This window comes from Oncorhynchus clarkii, chromosome 5 (genome assembly GCF_045791955.1).
Source record: "Oncorhynchus clarkii lewisi isolate Uvic-CL-2024 chromosome 5, UVic_Ocla_1.0, whole genome shotgun sequence".
In the NCBI taxonomy this organism is placed as follows: domain Eukaryota; kingdom Metazoa; phylum Chordata; class Actinopteri; order Salmoniformes; family Salmonidae; genus Oncorhynchus; species Oncorhynchus clarkii.
The window spans coordinates 96,962,127-96,983,914 of record NC_092151.1 but is presented as its reverse complement, the minus strand read 5'-3'; the positions used below and the strand labels follow the sequence as shown (position 1 = coordinate 96,983,914).

Genomic DNA, 21,788 nt, shown 5'->3' with positions numbered 1-21,788 from the left:
CCAGGACCCTTACCAGCCCTGGACCCTTAACAGCCCTGGACCCTTACCAGCCCTGGTTCCTTACCAGCCCAGGACCCTTACCAGCCCAGGACCCTTACCAGCCCAGGACCCTTACCAGCCCAGGTTCCTTACCAGCCCTGGACCCTTACCAGCCCTGGTTCCTTACCAGCCCAGAACCCAACACTCACCTCTCCTCCCCACGCCCACCTCCACACCCCACACCAGCCCCCAGCACTATAACCCAGCCCCACTCCCACCTCCCACCTCCCATCCCCCAGCACTATAACCCAGCCCCACTCCCACCTCCCACCTCCCAGCCCCCTGCACAGTAACCCAGCCCCACTCCCACCTCCCACCTCCCAGCCCCCAGCACTATAACCCAGCCCCACTCCCACCTCCCACCTCCCAGCCCCCTGCACAGTAACCCAGGCTCCAGCACTATAAGGATTTTCCTCTTCTCAAAGTCCAACAAGATGTTCAGCTTTGCGTGTGCGTGCGTGCGTACATCCATCCGTGTACAAGCTCTTGTGTGTGTGATCAGTGAATGACATGCCTAAGAGCATCTTTGATCAGCCATATCCTGGAGAGTCACCTTTAGGAGTCACAATATTTCAGTTGAACCCTCCAGGCGCTGTGCTCTGTCCCAGTAAAATGTTTTATTTAACTAGGCAAGTCAGTTAAGTACAAATTCTTATTTTACAATGACGGCCTACACCGGCCAACCCCGGACAACACCGGCCAACACCGGACAACACCGGCCAACACCGGCCAACACCGGCCAACCCCGGACAACACCGGCCAACACCGGCCAACACCGGCCAACCCCGGACAACACCGGCCAACACCGGACAACGTTGGACCAATTGTGCGCCGCCCCATGGGACTCCCAATCACGTCCGGTTGTGATACAGCCTGGATTCGAACCAGGGTGTCTGTAGTGACGCCTCTAGCACTGAGATGCAGTGCCTTTGACCGCTGTACCACTCGGGAGCCCATGTGATGCTCTCCTCTACACCCTGGCATGCAGGCAGCAGCCATTAGACCCTGGCTTGTGGCCCAAAAGGCACCCTATCCCCTATATAGAGCCCTATGGGCCCTAGTCAATTGTAGTGTACTATGTAAGGTATTGGGTGCCATTAGGGACACAGTCCTTGTGCCTGCTGGACATCCTCCCTGCATGCCTGCGTCTGTGTGTGTGATGTCAGAGCTGTAGTTGTGCAGAGCAGGTGACTGCAGCAACTCAGTGGGAGTCTTTGTTTCTGCAGCTCTGACAACTCTGTGGTATACACCCAAAGAGATGCTTCACCACACAGTCAAGGCATAGATACTGTATCATTCTTATGGTTGAAAAATTCTGCCAACTTTTACAAAATTCAAAGGTTTTCCAGAAATCCTGGTTGAAATCTTCCTGGAATAAATGAGGGGAATAAGCAAGAAATCCAGTAATCCTCTTTCTACGATTTTTTTCCAGAACTGTACAACCCTACATTACAGCTAGATAACAGCTGTTTGGTAATAGATAGATGATGTCTCTATTTCATACGGAGGGTGAATTAGATTTGTTGTAGACCAAAACGTATTGCCTGAGAAGCCAAAAGTAATTAGTTGTTGGAAGTTTTAACAAATGTCTTTAGGCCTCGAGCCTCTGTTAGTCTGGTTGACTGAGTTTTTAGTCACGGATGTCAGGATATGCCAACCCTGGTCTGACCCTGTAGTTCTGAGCAACACACAGGGTTCATATGCTGGGCTGATGTCATGTCTCAGCTCTGCAGGAACTTCCCCAATCCACCTCATGGCCTTCTTTCTAGGTATATGGGTTTTGTGAAAACGTATCTAGAAGCTTTGAGGAGGTTTGGGTTAGTTAGGCTGGGTTGATCATACGGTGGGTCTTTAATGGCACCCTGTAGAGCCCTATGAGCTCTGATCAAAGGTCGTGCACTATATAGGGGATAGGGTGCCAGCCCTGGTCAGAGGTAGTGCACTATATAGGGGTTAGGGTGCTAGCCCTGGTCAGAGGTAGTGCACTATACAGGGGATAGGGTGCCAGCCCTGGTCAGAGGTAGTGCACTATATAGGGAATCGGGTGCCAGCCCTGGCCAGAGGTAGTGCACTATATAGGGAATAGGGTGCTAGCCCTGGTCAGAGGTAGTGCACTATATGGGGAATAGGGTGCTAGCCCTGGTCAGAGGTAGTGCACTATATAGGGGATAGGGTGCCAGCCCTGGTCAGAGGTATTAAGATGATGATGTAAAATGATGAGACGAGGTAAGATGATGTAAAATGATGAGACGAGGTTAGATGACGTAAAAGTCAAGGTCACATGTCGGTTAATGGTCCAAACAGACCAGTCTAGGAAAGAGAATTAAGATGGGTATCTCTGGTCATCTGGACATGAAATGCTCACTGCAAGGACAGAGAGAAGGACACAGAGAGAGTGTTTCACTTTTAATTTGTTGTTCTCATTAATATACAGTATTTCCACACAAATAGTAAGAAAGGGTTGGGTTTTAGTCAGACCAACTGCCGGGCAGTTGCTGGACTAGGAGAGATAGCACCTCCTCCTCTTCTCCTCCTGGACTAGGAGAGATAGCACCTCCTCCTCTTCTCCCCCTGGACTAGGAAAGATAGCAGCTCCATCTCTTCTCCTCCTGGACTAGGAGAGATAGCACCTCCTCCTCTTTTCCTCCTGGACTAGGAAAGATAGCAGCTCCACCTCTTCTCCTCCTGGACTAGGAAAGATAGCAGCTCCACCTTTCCTTCTCGTTCCACCCAACCCTCCCAGTGGATAAGGAACAGAGCAGGACTGCCTTACCTCACACACCAAGACAGAAACAACATCACTAAACTGGGGCTTTGTATGGGACAGTCCACGTTTGTTGTTAGTTTTATCCGGGCACCTTCATCCTACCTATCATCAACACCATCACTATCAACAGAATTGCGCCTCACAGCATACAATTTTAAAGGTAAGATTTTTTTTAAATAATAATGTTTTTGTCATTCCATATTTGTAATCCGTGTCCTGTATCAGGTGATCATTATCAAACAGTTTAGATGAGGTTTAGATGTTTAAATGTTATATGCGTTCTAAAACCTTCAAAAAACTGTTACATGAATAATCAACAGAACATTACTATTAATGAAATCTTTAATATATTGTGTTTGGAAACATTAACATTGCTTGCTATGTTTTGTAATTGTAGTTAGAGTCAATGAACACAGTCATCATTGAGTTGTGTTGTAGAGAGTTTAGGACTAGTAACTACAGTATAATACCGTGCCACTAAAGCCCAGCTTGGGAACCTTTCACTAATCTCTGACAATGGAGAAAGTGCCATTCATTGACAAACAGCAGACAATTCACACATTCTGTATGGTTGATTAATGTGGTAGTAGTATATCTGTATGGTTGATTAATGTGGTAGTAGTATATCTGTATGATTGATTAATGTGGTAGTAGTATATCTGTATGGTTGATTAATGTGGTAGTAGTATATCTGTATGGTTGATTAATCCACTGTCTCCGCAACTGATTTTCTATTTTAATTTAATAAAATTTAATTGCTAGACAGTTTGTGATCATTGCTAGGCTGGTTGATTTCTGAATGGTCTTAACCACAGGCACCAGGAACAGTTTAGCTAAGCTAATGCCCAGATACAAACAAACACCTATATGGTGTGGTAGTAGTAGATCTGTATGGTGTGGTAGTAGGGTGTGGTAGTAGGGTGTGGTAGTATGGTGTGGTAGTAGGGTGTGGTAGTAGGGTGTGGTAGTATGGTGTGGTAGTATGGTGTGGTAGTAGTATATCTGTATGGTGTAGTAGGATGGTGTGGTAGTAGTAGATCTGTATGGTGTGGTAGTAGGGTGTGGTAGTATGGTGTGGTAGTAGTATATCTGTATGGTGTGGTAGGATGGTGTGGTAGTAGTAGATCTGTATGGTGTGGTAGTAGGGTGTGGTAGTAGGGTGTGGTAGTAGTATATCTGTATGGTGTGGTAGTATGGTATGGTAGTAGTAGATCTGTATGGTGTGGTAGTATGGTGTGGTAGGATGGTGTGGTAGTAGTAGATCTGTATGGTGTGGTAGTAGGGTGTGGTAGTATGGTGTGGTAGTAGTAGATCTGTATGGTGTGGTAGTATGGTGTGGTAGAATGGTGTGGTAGTAGTATATCTGTATGGTGTGGTAGTATGGTGTGGTAGAATGGTGTGGTAGTAGTAGATCTGTATGGTGTGGTAGTATGGTGTGGTAGTAGTAGATCTGTATGGGGTGGTAGTATGGTGTGGTAGTAGTAAATATGTATGGTGTGGTAGTATGGTGTGGTACTAGTAGATCTGTATGGTATGGTGTGGTAGTAGTAGATCTGTATGGTGTGGTAGTAGTAGATCTGTAAGGTGTGGTAGTATGGTGGTAGTATGGTGTGGTAGTAGTAGATCTGTATGGTGTGGTAGTATGGTGTGGTAGTATGGTGTGGTAGTAGTAGATCTGTATGGTGTGGTAGTATGGTGTGGTAGTAGTAGATCTGTATGGTGTGGTAGTAGGGTGTGGTACTAGTAGATCTGTATGGTGTGGTAGTAGTAGATATGTGTGGTGTGGTAGTATGGTGTGGTAGTAGTATATCTGTATGGTGTGGTAGTATTGTGTGGTAGTAGTAGATCTGTATGGTGTGGTAGTATGGTGTGGTAGTAGTAGATCTGTATGGGGTGGTAGTATGGTGTGGTAGTATGGTGTGGTAGTTGTAGATCTGTATGATGTGGTGGTATGGTGTGGTAGTATGGTGTGGTAGTAGTAAATATGTATGGTGTGGTAGTATGTTATGGTACTAGTAGATCTGTATGGTATGGTGTGGTAGTAGTAGATCTGTATGGTGTGGTAGTAGTAGATCTGTAAGGTGTGGTAGTATGGTGGTAGTATGGTGTGGTAGTAGTAGATCTGTATGGTGTGGTAGTATGGTGTGGTGGTATGGTGTGGTAGTAGTAGATCTGTATGGTGTGGTAGGATGGTGTGGTAGTATTAGATCTGTATGGTGTGGTAGTAGTAGATCTGTATGGTGTGGTAGTATGGTGTGGTACTAGTAGATCTGTATGGTGTGGTGGTATGGTGTGGTAGTATGGTGTGGTAGTAGTAGATATATATGGTGTGGTAGTATGGTGTGGTGGTAGTATATCTGTATGGTGTGGTAGTATGGTGTGGTAGTTGTATATCTGTATGGTGTGGTAGGATGGTGTGGTAGTAGTAGATCTGTATGGTGTGGTAGTAGGGTGTGGTAGTATGGTGTGGTAGTAGTATATCTGTATGGTGTGGTAGGATCGTGTGGTAGTAGTAGATCTGTATGGTGTGGTAGTAGGGTGTGGTAGTAGGGTGTGGTAGTAGTATATATGTATGGTGTGGTAGTATGGTGTGGTAGTAGTAGATCTGTATGGTGTGGTAGTAGGGTGTGGTAGTAGTATATCTGTATGGTGTGGTAGGATGGTGTGGTAGTAGTAGATCTGTATGGTGTGGTAGTAGGGTGTGGTAGTATGGTGTGGTAGTAGTAGATCTGTATGGTGTGGTAGTAGGGTGTGGTAGTATGGTGTGGTAGTAGTAGATCTGTATGGTGTGGTAGTAGGGTGTGGTAGTAGGGTGTGGTAGTAGTATATCTGTATGGTGTGGTAGTATGGTATGGTAGTAGTAGATCTGTATGGTGTGGTAGTATGGTGTGGTAGGATGGTGTGGTAGTAGTAGATCTGTATGGTGTGGTAGTAGGGTGTGGTAGTCTGGTGTGGTAGTAGTAGATCTGTATGGTGTGGTAGAATGGTGTGGTAGTAGTATATCTGTATGGTGTGGTAGTATGGTGTGGTAGAATGGTGTGGTAGTAGTAGATCTGTATGGTGTGGTAGTATGGTGTGGTAGTAGTAGATCTGTATGGGGTGGTAGTATGGTGTGGTAGTAGTAAATATGTATGGTGTGGTAGTATGGTGTGGTACTAGTAGATCTGTATGGTATGGTGTGGTAGTAGTAGATCTGTATGGTGTGGTAGTAGTAGATCTGTAAGGTGTGGTAGTATGGTGGTAGTATGGTGTGGTAGTAGTAGATCTGTATGGTGTGGTAGTATGGTGTGGTAGTAAGGTGTGGTAGTATGGTGTGGTAGTAGTAGATCTGTATGGTGTGGTAGTATGGTGTGGTAGTAGTAGATCTGTATGGTGTGGTAGTAGGGTGTGGTACTAGTAGATCTGTATGGTGTGGTAGTAGTAGATATGTGTGGTGTGGTAGTATGGTGTGGTAGTAGTATATCTGTATGGTGTGGTAGTATTGTGTGGTAGTAGTAGATCTGTATGGTGTGGTAGTATGGTGTGGTAGTTGTAGATCTGTATGGGGTGGTAGTATGGTGTGGTAGTATGGTGTGGTAGTTGTAGATCTGTATGATGTGGTGGTATGGTGTGGTAGTATGGTGTGGTAGTAGTAAATATGTATGGTGTGGTAGTATGGTATGGTACTAGTAGATCTGTATGGTATGGTGTGGTAGTAGTAGATCTGTATGGTGTGGTAGTAGTAGATCTGTAAGGTGTGGTAGTATGGTGGTAGTATGGTGTGGTAGTAGTAGATCTGTATGGTGTGGTAGTATGGTGTGGTGGTATGGTGTGGTAGTAGTAGATCTGTATGGTGTGGTAGGATGGTGTGGTAGTATTAGATCTGTATGGTGTGGTAGTAGTAGATCTGTATGGTGTGGTAGTATGGTGTGGTACTAGTAGATCTGTATGGTGTGGTGGTATGGTGTGGTAGTATGGTGTGGTAGTAGTAGATATATATGGTGTGGTAGTATGGTGTGGTGGTAGTATATCTGTATGGTGTGGTAGTTGTATATCTGTATGGGTTGGTAGTATGGTGTGGTAGTAGTATATCTGTATGGTGTGGTGGTATGGTGTGGTAGTATGATGTGGTAGTCGTAGATTTGTATGGGGTGGTAGTATGGTGTGATAGTATGGTGTGGTAGTATGGTGTGGTAGTAGTAGATCTGTATGGTGTGGTAGTATGGTGTGGTAGTAGTAGATCTGTATGGTGTGGTAGTATGGTGTGTTACCAGTAGATCTGTATGGTGTGGTAGTATGGTGTGGTACTAGTAGATCTGTATGGTGTGGTACTAATAGATCTGTATGGTGTGGTAGTATGGTATGGTACTAGTAGATCTGTATGGTGTGGTGGTATGGTGTGGTAGTATGGTGTGGTACTAGTAGATCTGTATGGTGTGGTGGTATGGTGTGGAGGTATGGTGTGGTACTAGTAGATCTGTATGGTGTGGTGGTATGGTGTGGTAGTATGGTGTGGTAGTATGGTGTGGTACTAGTAGATCTGTATGGTGTGGAGGTATGGTGTGGTACTAGTAGATCTGTATGGTGTGGTGGTATGGTGTGTTACCAGTAGATCTGTATGGTGTGGTAGTATGGTGTGGTAGTATGGTGTGGTAGTATGGTGTGGTACTAATGGATATGTATGGTGTGGAGGTATGTTGTGGTACTAGTAGATCTGTATGGTGTGGTGGTATGGTGTGGTGGTATGGTGTGGTAGTATGGTGTGGTAGTATGGTGTGGTACTAGTAAATCTGTATGGTGTGGAGGTATGGTGTGGTAATAGTAGATCTGTATGGTGTGGTGGTATGGTGTGGTGGTATGGTGTGGTAGTATGGTGTGGTAGTATGGTGTGGTAGTATGGTGTGGTACTAGTAGATCTGTATGGTGTGGTGGTATGGTGTGGTAGTATGGTGTGGTACTAGTAGATCTGTATGGTGTGGTGGTATGGTGTGGTGGTATGGTGTGGTACTAGTAGATGTGGTAGTGTAGCGTGTCCACAAGGACGTCACATTACTAGAGGCTGAGGGCCAGCCAGGGGGTCATGTGACGTGACTTCTCTCTGCCTCAGGGGGCCTCGGCTTAGAGGTCGGAGTTTCTGAATGAGGACCAAGTGTGCATGCTGACACACAATGGTAGTAGCTGATTGTTGTGATCACATGATGGGGCAGCCCATGTCTAGTCCACATGGATCAGCTTATGATTCCCCTGGGGATCTCACACAGTCAGATTTCCAGGCTCATTATACCTGCCAGCCCACAATTCTCTAACAATACTTCATTGGCAATCTCACACAGGCAGGCCTCTCTCTGTTAATTCTAGTCTAGGGCAGGCCTCTCTATTAACTCTAGTCTCGGGTAGGCCTCTCTCTCTGTAAACTCTAGTCTAGGGCAGGCCTCTCTCTCTGTAAACTCTAGTCTAGGGCAGGCCTCTCTCTTAACTCTAGTCTAGGGTAGGCCTCTCTCTCTGTAAACTCTAGTCTAGGGCAGGCTTCTCTCTCTGTTAACTCTAGTCTAACGCAGGCCTCCCTGTGTGTTTTAACGCTAGTCTAGTGACAACGGCCAAAGAAGGAAAGCAAATACTGTAATGCCTTTTGGCCTAATCTGTATCCTTAACCTACAGTTTGAATCTGTAGCCTTACCTATAGGCCTAATCTGTAGTGTCGTTTTGACCTATAGGTCTAATCTGTAGTGTCGTTTTGACCTATAGGCCTAATCTGTAGTGTTGTTTTGACATATAGGCCTAATCTGTAGTGTCGTTTTGACCTATAGGCCTAATCTGTTGTGTAGTTTGACCTATAGGCCTAATCTGTAGTGTCGTTTTGACCTATGGGCCTAATCTGTTGTGTAGTTTGACCTATAGGCCTAATCTGTAGTGTCGTTTTGACCTATGGGCCTAATCTGTTGTGTAGTTTGACCTATAGGCCTAATCTGTAGTCTATCTTTAACCTATATAAATAATCTATAGTGTATTTTTAACATATAGGCCTGATCTGTAGTGTTGTTTTGACCTATAGGCCTAATCTGTTGTGTAGTTTGACCTATAGGCCTAATCTGTAGTGTATTTTTAACATATAGGCCTAATCTGTAGTGTTGTTTTGACCTATAGGCCTAATCTGTATTGTTATTTTGATTTGAAACATTTCTCTGAGCAGGCCTTTCTTATCGACCTGGCCGGGGTATCCTAGAATGACATTGACCTCATCCCGTCAGTAGATGATGCCTGGCTATTCTTTAAAAGTGCTTTCCTCACCATCTTAAATAAGCACGCCCCATTCAAAAAAAATAGAACTAGGAATAGATATAGCCCTTGGTTCACTCCAGACATGTCTGCCCTTGACCAGCACAAAAACATCCTGTGACGTTCTGCATTAGCTTCGAATAGCCCCCGTGTTATGCAACTTTTCAGGTAGGTTGAAACCCCAAAAGCCAATTCCTCCTTTGGTCGTCTTTCCTTCCAGTTCTCTGCTGCCCATGACTGGAACAAATTGCAAAAATCTCTGAAGCTGGAGACTCACATCCCCCTCACTAGCTTTAAGCACCAGCTGTCAGAGCAGCTCACAGATCACTGCACCTGTACATAGCCCATCTGTAAACAGCCCATCTATCTACCAACCTCATCCCCATACTGTTTTATTTATTTATCTTGCTCCTTTGCACCCCAGTATCTCTACCTGCACATTCATCTTCTGCAGATCTACCATTCCAGTGTTTAATTGCTATATTGTAATTACTTCACCACCATGGCCTATTTATTTCCTTAATTTACCTCATTTGCGCTCACTGTATATAGACTTTTTGTTTTCTTTTTTCTACTGTATTATTGACTGTATGTTTGTTTATTCCATGTGTAACTCTGTGTTGTTGTTTGTGTCGAACTGCTTTGCTTTATCTTGGCCAGGTCACAGTTGTAAATGAGAACTTGTTCTCAACTAGCCTACCTGGTTAAATAAAGGTGTTCTCAACTGGCCTACCTGGTTAAATAAATAAAACATTTACAAAAATTATACGCCTAATCTGTAGTGTGGCCTTAACAAATCCCATTTATTTGTATTGGTCTCTGTCTCTCCATCTCTCTCTCTCTCTGTCTAGACCCTGTGTGGGACTACTCTCCAGTCTCAACATGTATCTGGAAAATAAGAGCGACCTGGACCTGAAGTCCCCAGCAGCAGCCCCTGGCCTCCAGGGAAGGTCCAGTCTGAGGACAGCGGAGGCGGTGGCAGGGGGCTACGGTGAGGTGGCGGGGGGCTACGGTGAGGTGGCGGGGAACTTTGGAGGTCTGCGTCTGCTGGAGGGGTTCTCAGGAAGGATAGAGTCTCAGAAACTACAACAGGCCTCCGCCAGATCCGCGGGGAACTGTGTTATGCATGCGGAAGACAGGTGGGAACAACCTTAGCTGGAGTCTGTGTCCAAAATGGCATGCTAATTTACATTTTACATGTACAGTTGAAGTCGGAAGTTTACATACGCTTAGGTTGGAGTCATTAAAACTTGTTTTTCAACCACTCCACAAATGTCTTGTGAACAAACTATAGTTTTGGCAAGTCGGTTAGGACATCTACTTTGTGTATGACACAAGTAATTTTTCCAACAATTGTTATCAAACAGATTATTTCACTTATAATTCACTGTATCACAATTCCAGTGGGTCAGAAGTTTACATACACTAAGTTGACTGTGCCTTTAAACATTTTGGAAAATTCCAGAAAATTATTTCATGGCTTTAGAATCTTCTGATAGGCTAATTAACATCATTTGAGTCAATTGGAGGTGTACCTGTGGATGTATTTCAAGGCTTACCTTCAAAGTCAGTGCCTCTTTGCCTGACATCATGGGAAAATGTCTGGTTCATCCTTGGGAGCAATTTCCAAATGCCTGAAGGTACCACGTTCATCTGTACAAACAATAGTACACAAGCATCAACACCATGGGACCACGCAGCCGTCATACCGCTCAGGAAGGAGACGCGTTCTGTCTCCTAGAGATGAACGTACTTTGGTGCGAAAAGTGCAAATCAATCCCAGAACAACAGCAAAGGACCTTGTGAAGATGCTGGAGGAAATAGGTACAAAATTATCTATATCCACAGTAAAACGAGTTCTATATCGACATAACCTGAAAGGCCGCTCAGCAAGGAGGAAGCCACTGCTCCAAATGGACGATGATCCCAAGCCTACATACAAAGTTGTGGCAAAATGGCTTAAGGACAACGAAGTCAAGGTACTGGAGTGCCATCACAAAGCCCTGACCTCAATCCCATAGAAAATTTGTGGGCAGAACTAAAAAAGCGTGTGCGCGCAAGTAGGCCTACAAACCTGACTCAGTTACACCAGCTCTGTCAGGAGGAATGGGCCAAAATTCACCCAACTTACTGTGGGAAGCTTGTGGAAGGCTACCCGAAACATTTGACCCAAGTTAAACAATTTAAAGGCAATGCTACCAAATACTAATTGAGTGTATGTAAACTTCTGACCCACCGTGAATGTTATGAAAGAAATAAAAACTGAAATAAGTAATTCTCTCTACTATTATTCTGACATTTCACATTCTTAAAATAAAGTGGTCCTAACTGATCTAAAACAGGGAATTTTTACTATGATTAAATGTTAAGGAATTGTGAAAAACTGAGTTTAAATGTATCCTCCCCATCATCACACACACCTCCTCCCCATCATTACACACACCTCCTCCCCATCATTACACACACCTCCTCCCCATCATCACACACACCTCCTCCCCATCATTACACATACCTCCTACCCATCATTACACACACCTCCTCGCCATCATTACACACACCTCCTACCCATCATCACACACAGCTCCTCCCCATCATTACACACCACTCCTCCCCATCATTACACACCTCCTCCCCATCATTACACACACCTCCTCCCCATCATTACACACACCTCCTCCCCATCATCACACACACCTCCTCCCCATCATTACACACCTCCTCCCCATCATTACACACACCTCCTCCCCATCATTACACATACCTCCTACCCATCATTACACACACCTCCTCCCCATCATTACACACACCTCCTACCCATCATCACACACAGCTCCTCCCCATCATTACACACACCTCCTCCCCATCATTACACACCTCCTCCCCATCATTACACACACCTCCTCCCCATCATTACACACACCTCCTCCCCATCATTACACACACCTCCTCCCCATCGTTACACACACCTCCTCTGTGACATTCTCATTTTTCACGATTCATTCAGGATTATCTTTAAATTGTGATAGCATCCACATTCATGTAGACGTTTTAAGAAACATGTTCTATTTTTATTTACAATAAAAGTGACTCCAAAATGATACAATTATTTACTGTTCATTTCTATTGGTTACAAAATAATCTGAAACAAAATTAACTGCAAATGCATCCAACCAACTTTATGTAGTGCACCTATAGGCCTGCTGCTGTCCAATCAGATACTTTGTAAGTATAGTGTATGTGGACACGCCTTTAAATGAGTGGATTCGGCAATGATGGCCACACCTGTTGCTGACAAGTGTATAAAATCGAGCACACACAGCCATGCAATCTCCATCCACAAACATTGGCAGTAGATTGGCCTTACATGGAAGCAACATCAGCACAAGAACTGTTCTTCTGGAGCTTCAGGAAATGGGTTTACATGACCGAGCAGGTGCACGGTCTGTGCGCAGTAGTATCATTTCGTTTTGAGATTTATTTGTCATATTTTTGTGGCAAAAAATACATTTAAAGGGGGCAGTACACCAACATTTAAAATAGACTTAATTTTATTGACAAAAAGTGATCTGTTGATCCTGAGAGACAATTACCAAAAATATGACTTAGTATTCTTTATTTACCCCACAGCCAGCATTAGCATCGCTGCTAGTGAAACAATGGGAGTGGTATTGGTCACATACATATATTTAGCAGATGGTGCAGTGAAATCCGTGTGTTCCTAGCTACAACAGTGCAGTAGTATCTAACAATTCACAAATCTAAAAGTAAAATAATGGAATTAAGAAATATATAAACATTAGGACGAAATGGTGCTCCATATGGTCATCCATCTGTGATCTGTCTGGCAGAGACTAGATCTGTGATCTGTCTGGCAGAGTCTAGATCTGTGATCTGTCTGGCAGAGATGACCTCTGTGATCTGTCTGGCAGAGACAGGATCTGTGATCTGTCTGGCAGAGTCTAGATCTGTGATCTGTCTGGCAGAGATGACCTCTGTGATCTGTCTGGCAGAGACAGGATCTGTGATCTGTCTGGCAGAGACTAGATCTGTGATCTGTCTGGCAGAGACGACCTCTGTGATCTGTCTGGCAGAGACTAGATCTGTGATCTGTCTGGCAGAGACTAGATCTGTGATCTGTCTGGCAGAGACTAGATCTGTGATCTGTCTGGCAGAGTCTAGATCTGTGATCTGTCTGGCAGAGACGAGATCTGTGATCTGTCTGGCAGCGTCTAGATCTGTGATCTGTCTGGCATAGACTAGATCTGTGATCTGTCTGGCAGAGACAACCTCTGTGATCTGTCTGGCAGAGAAGACCTCTGTGATCTGTCTGGCAGAGAAGGCCTCTGTCAGTAGGCTCCCCTCCCCCACTGGACATTGGAGAACAGAGGGATTGTGAACTGGCCAGGTGAGAGAGAGCAGCCAGCTCACCTCTGTCCACAAAGGACAGGACACCTGATAGACAGGACAGGACACCTGATGGACAGGACACCTGATAGACAGGACAGGACACCTGATAGACAGGACAGGACACCTGATAGACAGCACAGGACACATGATAGACAGGACACCTGATAGACAGCACAGGACACCTGATAAACAGGACAGGACACCTGATAGACAGCACAGGGCACCTGATAGACAGCACAGGACACCTGATAGACAGGACAGGAAACCTGATAGACAGGACAGGACACCTGATAGACAGGACAGGACACCTGATAGACAGGACAGGACACCTGATAGACAGGACAGGACACCTGATAGACAGGACACCTGATAGACAGCACAGGACACCTGATAGACAGGACACCTGATAGACAGGACAGGACACCTGATAGGCAGGACACCTGATAGACAGGACACCTGATAGACAGGACACCTGATAGACAGGACACCTGATAGACAGCACAGGACACCTGATAAACAGGACAGGACACCTGATAGACAGCACAGGGCACCTGATAGACAGCACAGGACACCTGATAGACAGGACAGGACACCTGATAGACAGGACAGGACACCTGTGTATCTGTAATGTATACACAGGGAGTCAGGAAGCAGGTGCAGAAGGTGAGTTAAATAATAAGAAACATGAAGATGATCACAACCGGAGCAGCATCTTGAATGTAAACAACACCACTACTGCCTGAAGACTGAGGCTACTGAGGGCTAAATAAAGGGAGAATACTCAGGAGGTGTGTGTAATGATGGGGAGGAGGTGTGTGTAATGATGGGGAGGAGGTGTGTGTAATGATGGGGAGGAGGTGTGTGTAATGATGAGGAGGAGGTGTGTGTAATGATGGGGGAGAGGTGTGTGTAACGATGGGGAGGAGGTGTGTAATGATGGGGAGGAGGTGTGTGTAACGATGGGGAGGAGGTGTGTAATGATGGGAGGAGGTGTGTAATGATGGGGAGGAGATGTGTGTAATGATGGGGAGGAGGTGTGTGTAATGATGGGGAGGAGGTGTGTAATGATGGGGAGGAGATGTGTGTAATGATGGGGAGGAGATGTGTGTAATGATGGGGAGGAGATGTGTGTAATGATGGGGAGGAGGTGTGTGTAATGATGGGGAGGAGGGGTGTAATGATGGGGAGGAGGTGTGTGTAATGATGGGGAGGAGAAGTGTGTAATGATGGGGATTTTGTAATCAAGCACTCTGTAATACCTTCAAAAAATTTGGCACATTACCCACATAATCCAATAACGTTTTTGGTCAATGTGGTGGAGATTAGGTCCCCCCTCCACCCTGTTATGGATCCCTGATACAGGTCCCCCTCCCCCTGTGCTGTGGGGTTATGGATCCCTGATACAGGTCCCCCCTCCCCCCTGTTATGGATCCCTGATACAGGTCCCCCCTCCACCCTGTTATGGATCCCTGATACAGGTCCCCCCTCCACCCTGTTATGGATCCCTGATACAGGTCCCCCTCCACCCTGTTATGGATCCCTGATACAGGTCCCCTCCACCCTGTTATGGATCCCTGACACAGGTCCCCCTCCCCCCTGTTATGGATCCCTGATAAAGGTCCCCCTCCACCCTGTTATGGATCCCTGATACAGGTCCCCCCTCCAACCTGTTATGGATCCCTGATACAGGTCCCCCCTCCACCCTGTGGGGTTATGGATCACTTGTTATTATGTCTCCAGGGAAACCTAGATTCAAGTTCTTGTCTCTCAAATTTCTAGTCAGAATAGTAGAACTCACATTACACTTGTTGAATCATCAAATCAGAGATTCCTAGTGTGAGCTCTATGTAAACTGATGGAGAAAAGACTGTAGGTATTCACAGTATTCAGAGAGAGAGAGAAAGGGAGAGTGCGTTTTGGCGGGGGAGGGGTGCCGGAGAAAGGGGAGGGGGGGGGGGGGGGGCTAATCTCCAGCCTGTGGTTGTTTTCACATTATTGGGATTTAACTCTGGAATTTAGGTTTGACGACAGAGCCAGGCAAAGGCAGACCTGCACATGATGAAATGTGTCAGGAGATGTTTGATCTCTGAGTGTGGCGGTGTTTACATTCCGAATGGCTCACTATTCCGTTTATAGTAAACTACTTTAGACCAGAGCCTATTCCCTATATAGTACACTACTATAGACCAGAGCCCTATTCCCTATATAGTGCACTACTATAGACCAGAGCCCTATTCCCTATATAGTGGTACTACTTTAGACCAGAGCCCTATTCCCTATATAGTGCACTACTATAGACCAGAGCCCTATTCCCTATATAGTACACTACTATAGACCAGAGCCCTATTCCCTATATAGTGCACTACTATAGACCAGAGCCCTATTCCCTATATAGTGGTACTACTATAGACCAGAGCCCTATTCCCTATATAGTACACTACTATAGACCAGAGCCCTATTCCCTATATAGTACACTACTATAGACCAGAGCCCTATTCCCTATATAGTGGTACTACTTTAGACCAGAGCCCTATTCCCTATATAGTGCACTACTATAGACCAGAGCCCTATTCCCTATATAGTACACTACTATAGACCAGAGCCCTATTCCCTATATAGTGCACTACTATAGACCAGAGCCCTATTCCCTATATAGTGGTACTACTATAGACCAGAGCCCTATTCCCTATATAGTGGTACTACTATAGACCAGAGCCCTATTCCCTATATAGTGGTACTACTATAGACCAGAGCCCTATTCCCTATATAGTACACTACTTTAGACCAGGGCCCTATTCCCTATATAGTGGTACTACTTTAGACCAGAGCCCTATTCCCTATATAGTGCACTACTATAGACCAGAGCCCTATTCCCTATATAGTACACTACTATAGACCAGAGCCCTATTCCCTATATAGTGCACTACTATAGACCAGAGCCCTATTCCCTATATAGTGGTACTACTATAGACCAGAGCCCTATTCCCTATATAGTGCACTACTATAGACCAGAGCCCTATTCCCTATATAGTACACTACTATAGACCAGAGCCCTATTCCCTATATAGTGGTACTACTTTAGACCAGAGCCCTATTCCCTATATAGTGCACTACTATAGACCAGAGCCCTATTCCCTATATAGTACACTACTATAGACCAGAGCCCTATTCCCTATATAGTGCACTACTATAGACCAGAGCCCTATTCCCTATATAGTGGTACTACTATAGACCAGAGCCCTATTCCCTATATAGTGGTACTACTATAGACCAGAGCCCTATTCCCTATATAGTACACTACTATAGACCAGAGCCCTATTCCCTATATAGTGCACTACTATAGACCAGAGCCCTATTCCCTATATAGTGGTACTACTATAGACCAGAGCCCTATTCCCTATATAGTGGTACTACTATAGACCAGAGCCCTATTCCCTATATAGTGGTACTACTATAGACCAGAGCCCTATTCCCTATATAGTGGTACTACTATAGACCAGAGCCCTATTCCCTATATAGTGGTACTACTATAGACCAGAGCCCTATTCCCTATATAGTGGTACTACTATAGACCAGAGCCCTATTCACTATATAGTACACTACTATAGACCAGAGCCCTATTCCCTATATAGTGCACTACTATAGACCAGAGCCCTATAGATCCTATGAGAGGCAATTGTGCAGTAACTTTTTAAATGTACCTTACTAATTCTTGTAACTGTTTTCTTTAAACTTTAGGTCAGTTATCTGACTTCTAGACCATTGGTTCCTAAACTGTGGGGCACTGCCTTGGGTGGTACATCATCATTTCTATATTGGGTGGTACATCATCAGTTCTATATTGGGTAGTGCATCATCAGTTCTATATTGGGTAGTACATCATCAGTTCTATATTGGGTGGTACATCATCAGTTCTATATTGGGTAGTACATCATCAGTTCTATATTGGGTAGTACATCATCAGTTCTATATTGGGTAATACATCATCAGTTCTATATTGGGTAGTGCATCATCAGTTCTATATTGGGTAGTACATCATCAGTTCTATATTGGGTAGTACATCATCAGTTCTATATTGGGTAGTACATCATCAGTTCTATATTGGGTAGTACATCATCAGTTCTATATTGGGTGGTACATCATCAGTTCTATATTGGGTAGTACATCATCAGTTCTATATTGGGTAGTACATCATCAGTTCTATATTGGGTAGTGGATCATCAGTTCTATATTGGGTAGTACTTTATCAGTTCTATATTGGGTAGTACATCATCAGTTCTATATTGGGTAGTGGATCATCAGTTCTATATTGGGTAGTACATCATCAGTTCTATATTGGGTGGTACATCATCAGTTCTATATTGGGTAGTACATCATCAGTTCTATATTGGGTAGTACATCATCAGTTCTATATTGGGTAGTGGATCATCAGTTCTATATTGGGTAGTGCATCATCAGTTCTATATTGGGTAGTACATCATCAGTTCTATATTGGGTAGTGGATCATCAGTTCTATATTAGGTAGTACTTTATCAGTTCTATATTGGGTAGTGGATCATCAGTTCCTCTTGTCATTTCAGACCTCAGAGAGATATTTATAACTTGTCAGAAATGTCCAGATCAACCAGTCCATGTCAGATAACATGTTTTTTTAGCCCATAGATTTTGTAGTAATGTTTTAGTCACTCAAATATCACATGAATACACATTAGACGTGGCAACGGAGGTGAACAAGAGCGGTGTGAACAATTGGTGTGATGAAGAGTTGGTGTGATGAACAGTCGGTGTGCTCATAGAAATAGATGTGGGGGGGTGGGGTCTGGGGGGAGAGAACCCCTGTTCTAGATTAACTGTTTCTTTCCCTCTCCCCTCACCCCTCTCCCCTCAGGGTCTCTGTTCTCCTACTAATCTCACTGTGACCCCCTCCAGGTCTCTGTTCTCCTACTAATCTCACTATAACCCCCCCTCCAGGTCTCTGTTCTCCTACTAATCTCACTGTGACCCCCTCCAAGTCTCTGTTCTCCTACTAATCTCACTGTGACACCCCCCCCCCCTCCAGGTCTCTGTTCTCCTACTAATCTCACTGTAACCCCCTCCAGGTCTCTGTTCTCCTGCTAATCTCACTATAACCCCCCTCCAGGCCTCTGATCACTACTTTGTTCCCTTGTCTGTCTTCCTTTCCTCCAACCCTAACCACTCAGCCAGCCCCTACCCAGACAATCATGCGCCCTCGCAATCTTCACTCTCTCTTTCCCAATACTCTCTTCTATCCTATAATCTCTCTTTTCTGATAAATCCTTCTCCCGTCTGTCTCTTGATTCTGCCTCGTCGACCCTACTCTCCTCCCTTTCCACATCCTATGACTCTCACTCCCCCCCTTTCCTCCCAGCTGGCTTGGCCCTCCCCTCCTGCTATGTGGCTGAGTGACCCATTGCAAGTTTACAGAACAGGGCTGTGGGCAGCTGAGAGAGAATTAGAGAAAAACAAAAGTTTTCGGAGGATCTATGATCCTCTCACTCCCTTCTCTATACATTTTCTTCTTGTCTCAGCTGCGAAAGCCACTTTCTAACACTTTAAATGTAATTTCAAGCTTCTGCCTCTAACCCTAGGAAACTCTGCCACTTTCTCCTCACTCCTTAGTCATCCACCTCCTCCCTCCTCTCTCTCTGGGGATGACTTTGTCTACCACTTTAAAAACAAGGTTGATGACATCCACTTCTCATTCACTCAGTCCACTGGTCCCACTTACACAGAACTACCCTACACCTTGACCTCTTTCCAACCCTCTGATGGCAACGGTCACCTTTTTGCTCCGAACCAACTTTGCTATTTTGCGATTATTTTGGTGTTTGTTTTTACTTTATTTTCACAAAATGTATCCGCTATCATTTTTATAACCTCTCTAGGGGGCAGTATTTTGAATGAATGAGGTGCCCAATGTAAACTGCCTGTTACTCAGGCCCAGAAGCTAGGATATGCATATAATTGGTAGATTTGGATAGGAAACACTCCACAGTTTCCTAAACTGTTAAAATAATGTATGTGAGTATGACTGAACTGAGATGGCAGGTGAGAACCTGAGGAAAATCCATCCAGGAAGTGGCTTTCTTTTGAATTGAGTGCTTTTCCATTGAAAGTCTATCCACCATATACATGGATGGGACCTAGATTGCAGTTCCTATGGCTTCCACTAGATGTCAACAGTCTTTAGACATTGTTTCAGGCTTTTATTCTGAAAGATGAGTAAGAATGACAACATTTTCTGAGTGGTCGGTCGAATGAACCAGAGCTTTTTGCACGCACGACCGGGAGCGCGCCCTTCGTTCTTTTTCATTTGTATTGAATACGCTATTGTCCAGTTGAAATATTATCGATTATAAAGACAATAGACAACCTGAGAATTAATAAAAAACGTTGTTTGACATGTTTCGACGAACTTTACCGGTACTATTTGGATCTATTTGTCTGCCTGTTGTGACCGCCTTTGAACCAGTGGATTACTGAACAAAACGCGCAAGTTTTTAGGATATAAAGAGGGACTTTATCGAACAAAAGTAACATTTATTGTGCAACATGGAGTCTTGTGAGTGCAACCATATGAAGATCATCAAAGGTAAGTGATTCATTTTATCGCTATTTCTGACTTTCGTGACTCCTCGACTTGACTGGAAAATGTTTGTATGCTTTTGCAAGCGGGGCGCTGTCCTCAGATAATCGCATGGTATGCTTTCGCCGTAAAGCCTTTTTGAAATCTGACGCAGCGGCTGGATTAACAAGAAGTAAATCTTTAAACCGATGTTTAAACACTTGTATGTTTTATGAATGTTTATTGAAAGTATTATGAGTATTTCTGTATTTTGAATTATTTTGCGCTCTGCAATTTCACCAGATGTTGTTGAGGTGGGACGCTACCGTTCCACCTGCCCATAAGAAGATAAACCGACAATAACTTTTGAACATCAGTTTGTCAGTTATTTACCCCAATTCCGACTTCAACTTCGACTCATCTGCTTTTTCTTTAATTCCAACCCAATTATTGGAATATCCAAGTGGATTAAGGCGAGATTCATGCCGAGATGAAGGCGATAGAAAAACCGGGCACCTCTCGACCCATTGTTCACCCATCTTGGAATAACTGATGGGAAAGTGCCGACCCTTCTACCTCTCGTAGAGCTGTTAACATGACTGTTGTATACATTTAACCTGAGGACAAGTAATATAACAAGCAGGCACTTAACCAACTGTAAAACGCTATAAACAAAAAGGAACCCTTACATCTGGAGGCTGCCTTGTCGCTGGCGATTTGAATACCGCGTCGTTAAGACGTGACGCCCAACTTCCATCAACACGTCTCCTTCGCCACTAGGGAAGATAAAGTCCTAGACCACTGTTACTCTACCCACAAAGCAAGCGTACAAGGCCCTGCCTTAGTCCGCCATTCGGAAAATCAAATCATTACTCCGTTCTCCTGCGTCCTGTTTACAAGCAGAAGCTCAAACAGAAAGTACCAGTGAATCGCTCCGTTGAGAAATGGTTCAGAATTTCAGAATTCAGAATTACCTACAGCTAAACCATTGAGAGCATCTTGACTGGTTGCATCACTGCTTGGTATGAAAACAGCCCAGTACATCACTGGGGCCCAGCTCCCTGCCACCCAGGACCTCTATACAAGGTGGTGGTGAGGACAGCCCAGTACATCACTGGGGCCCAGCTCCCTGCCATCCAGGACCTCTATACCAGGTGGTGATGCAGAGAGCCCCGTACATCACTGGGGCCCAGCTCCCTGCCATCCAGGACCTCTATATCAGAGGGTGGTGAGGTCAGCCCAATACATCACTGGGGCCCAGCTCCCTGACATCCAGAACCTCTATACCAGGTGGTGATGCAGAGAGCCCAGTACATCACTGGGGCCCAGCTCCCTGCCATCCAGGACCTCTATATCAGGTGGTGGTGAGGACAGCCCAGTACATCACTGGGACCCAGCTCCCTGCCATCCAGGACCTCTATATCAGAGGGTGGTGAGGACAGCCCAATACATCACTGGGGCCCAGCTCCCTGCCACCCAGGACCTCTATACCAGGTGGTGATGCAGAGAGCCCAGTACATCACTGGGGCCCAGCTCCCTGCCATCCAGGACCTCTATACCAGGTGGTGATGCAGAGAGCCCCGTACATCACTGGGGCCCAGCTCCCTGCCATTCAGGACCTCTATATCAGAGGGTGGTGAGGTCAGCCCAATACATCACTGGGGCCCAGCTCCCTGCCATCCAGGACCTCTATACCAGGTGGTGATGCAGAGAGCCCAGTACATCACTGGGCCC

The 21,788-nt window shown here is 45.1% G+C and overlaps 1 protein-coding gene across 1 annotated transcript in view; it reads left to right on the top strand.

Annotated features, from left to right (window-relative positions):
* The first annotated feature begins 2,710 nt into the window (after positions 1–2,710).
* LOC139410298 (oculocutaneous albinism II) overlaps positions 2,711–21,788 on the top strand; it is a 193,483-nt gene continuing 174,405 nt past the window's right edge. The window contains exons 1-2 of the mRNA XM_071155788.1: positions 2,711–2,966; positions 9,913–10,200. Of these exons, the coding sequence (XP_071011889.1) occupies positions 9,944–10,200 (257 nt within the window). The 5' untranslated portion in view covers positions 2,711–2,966; positions 9,913–9,943. The remainder of the gene's footprint in view (positions 2,967–9,912; positions 10,201–21,788) is intronic.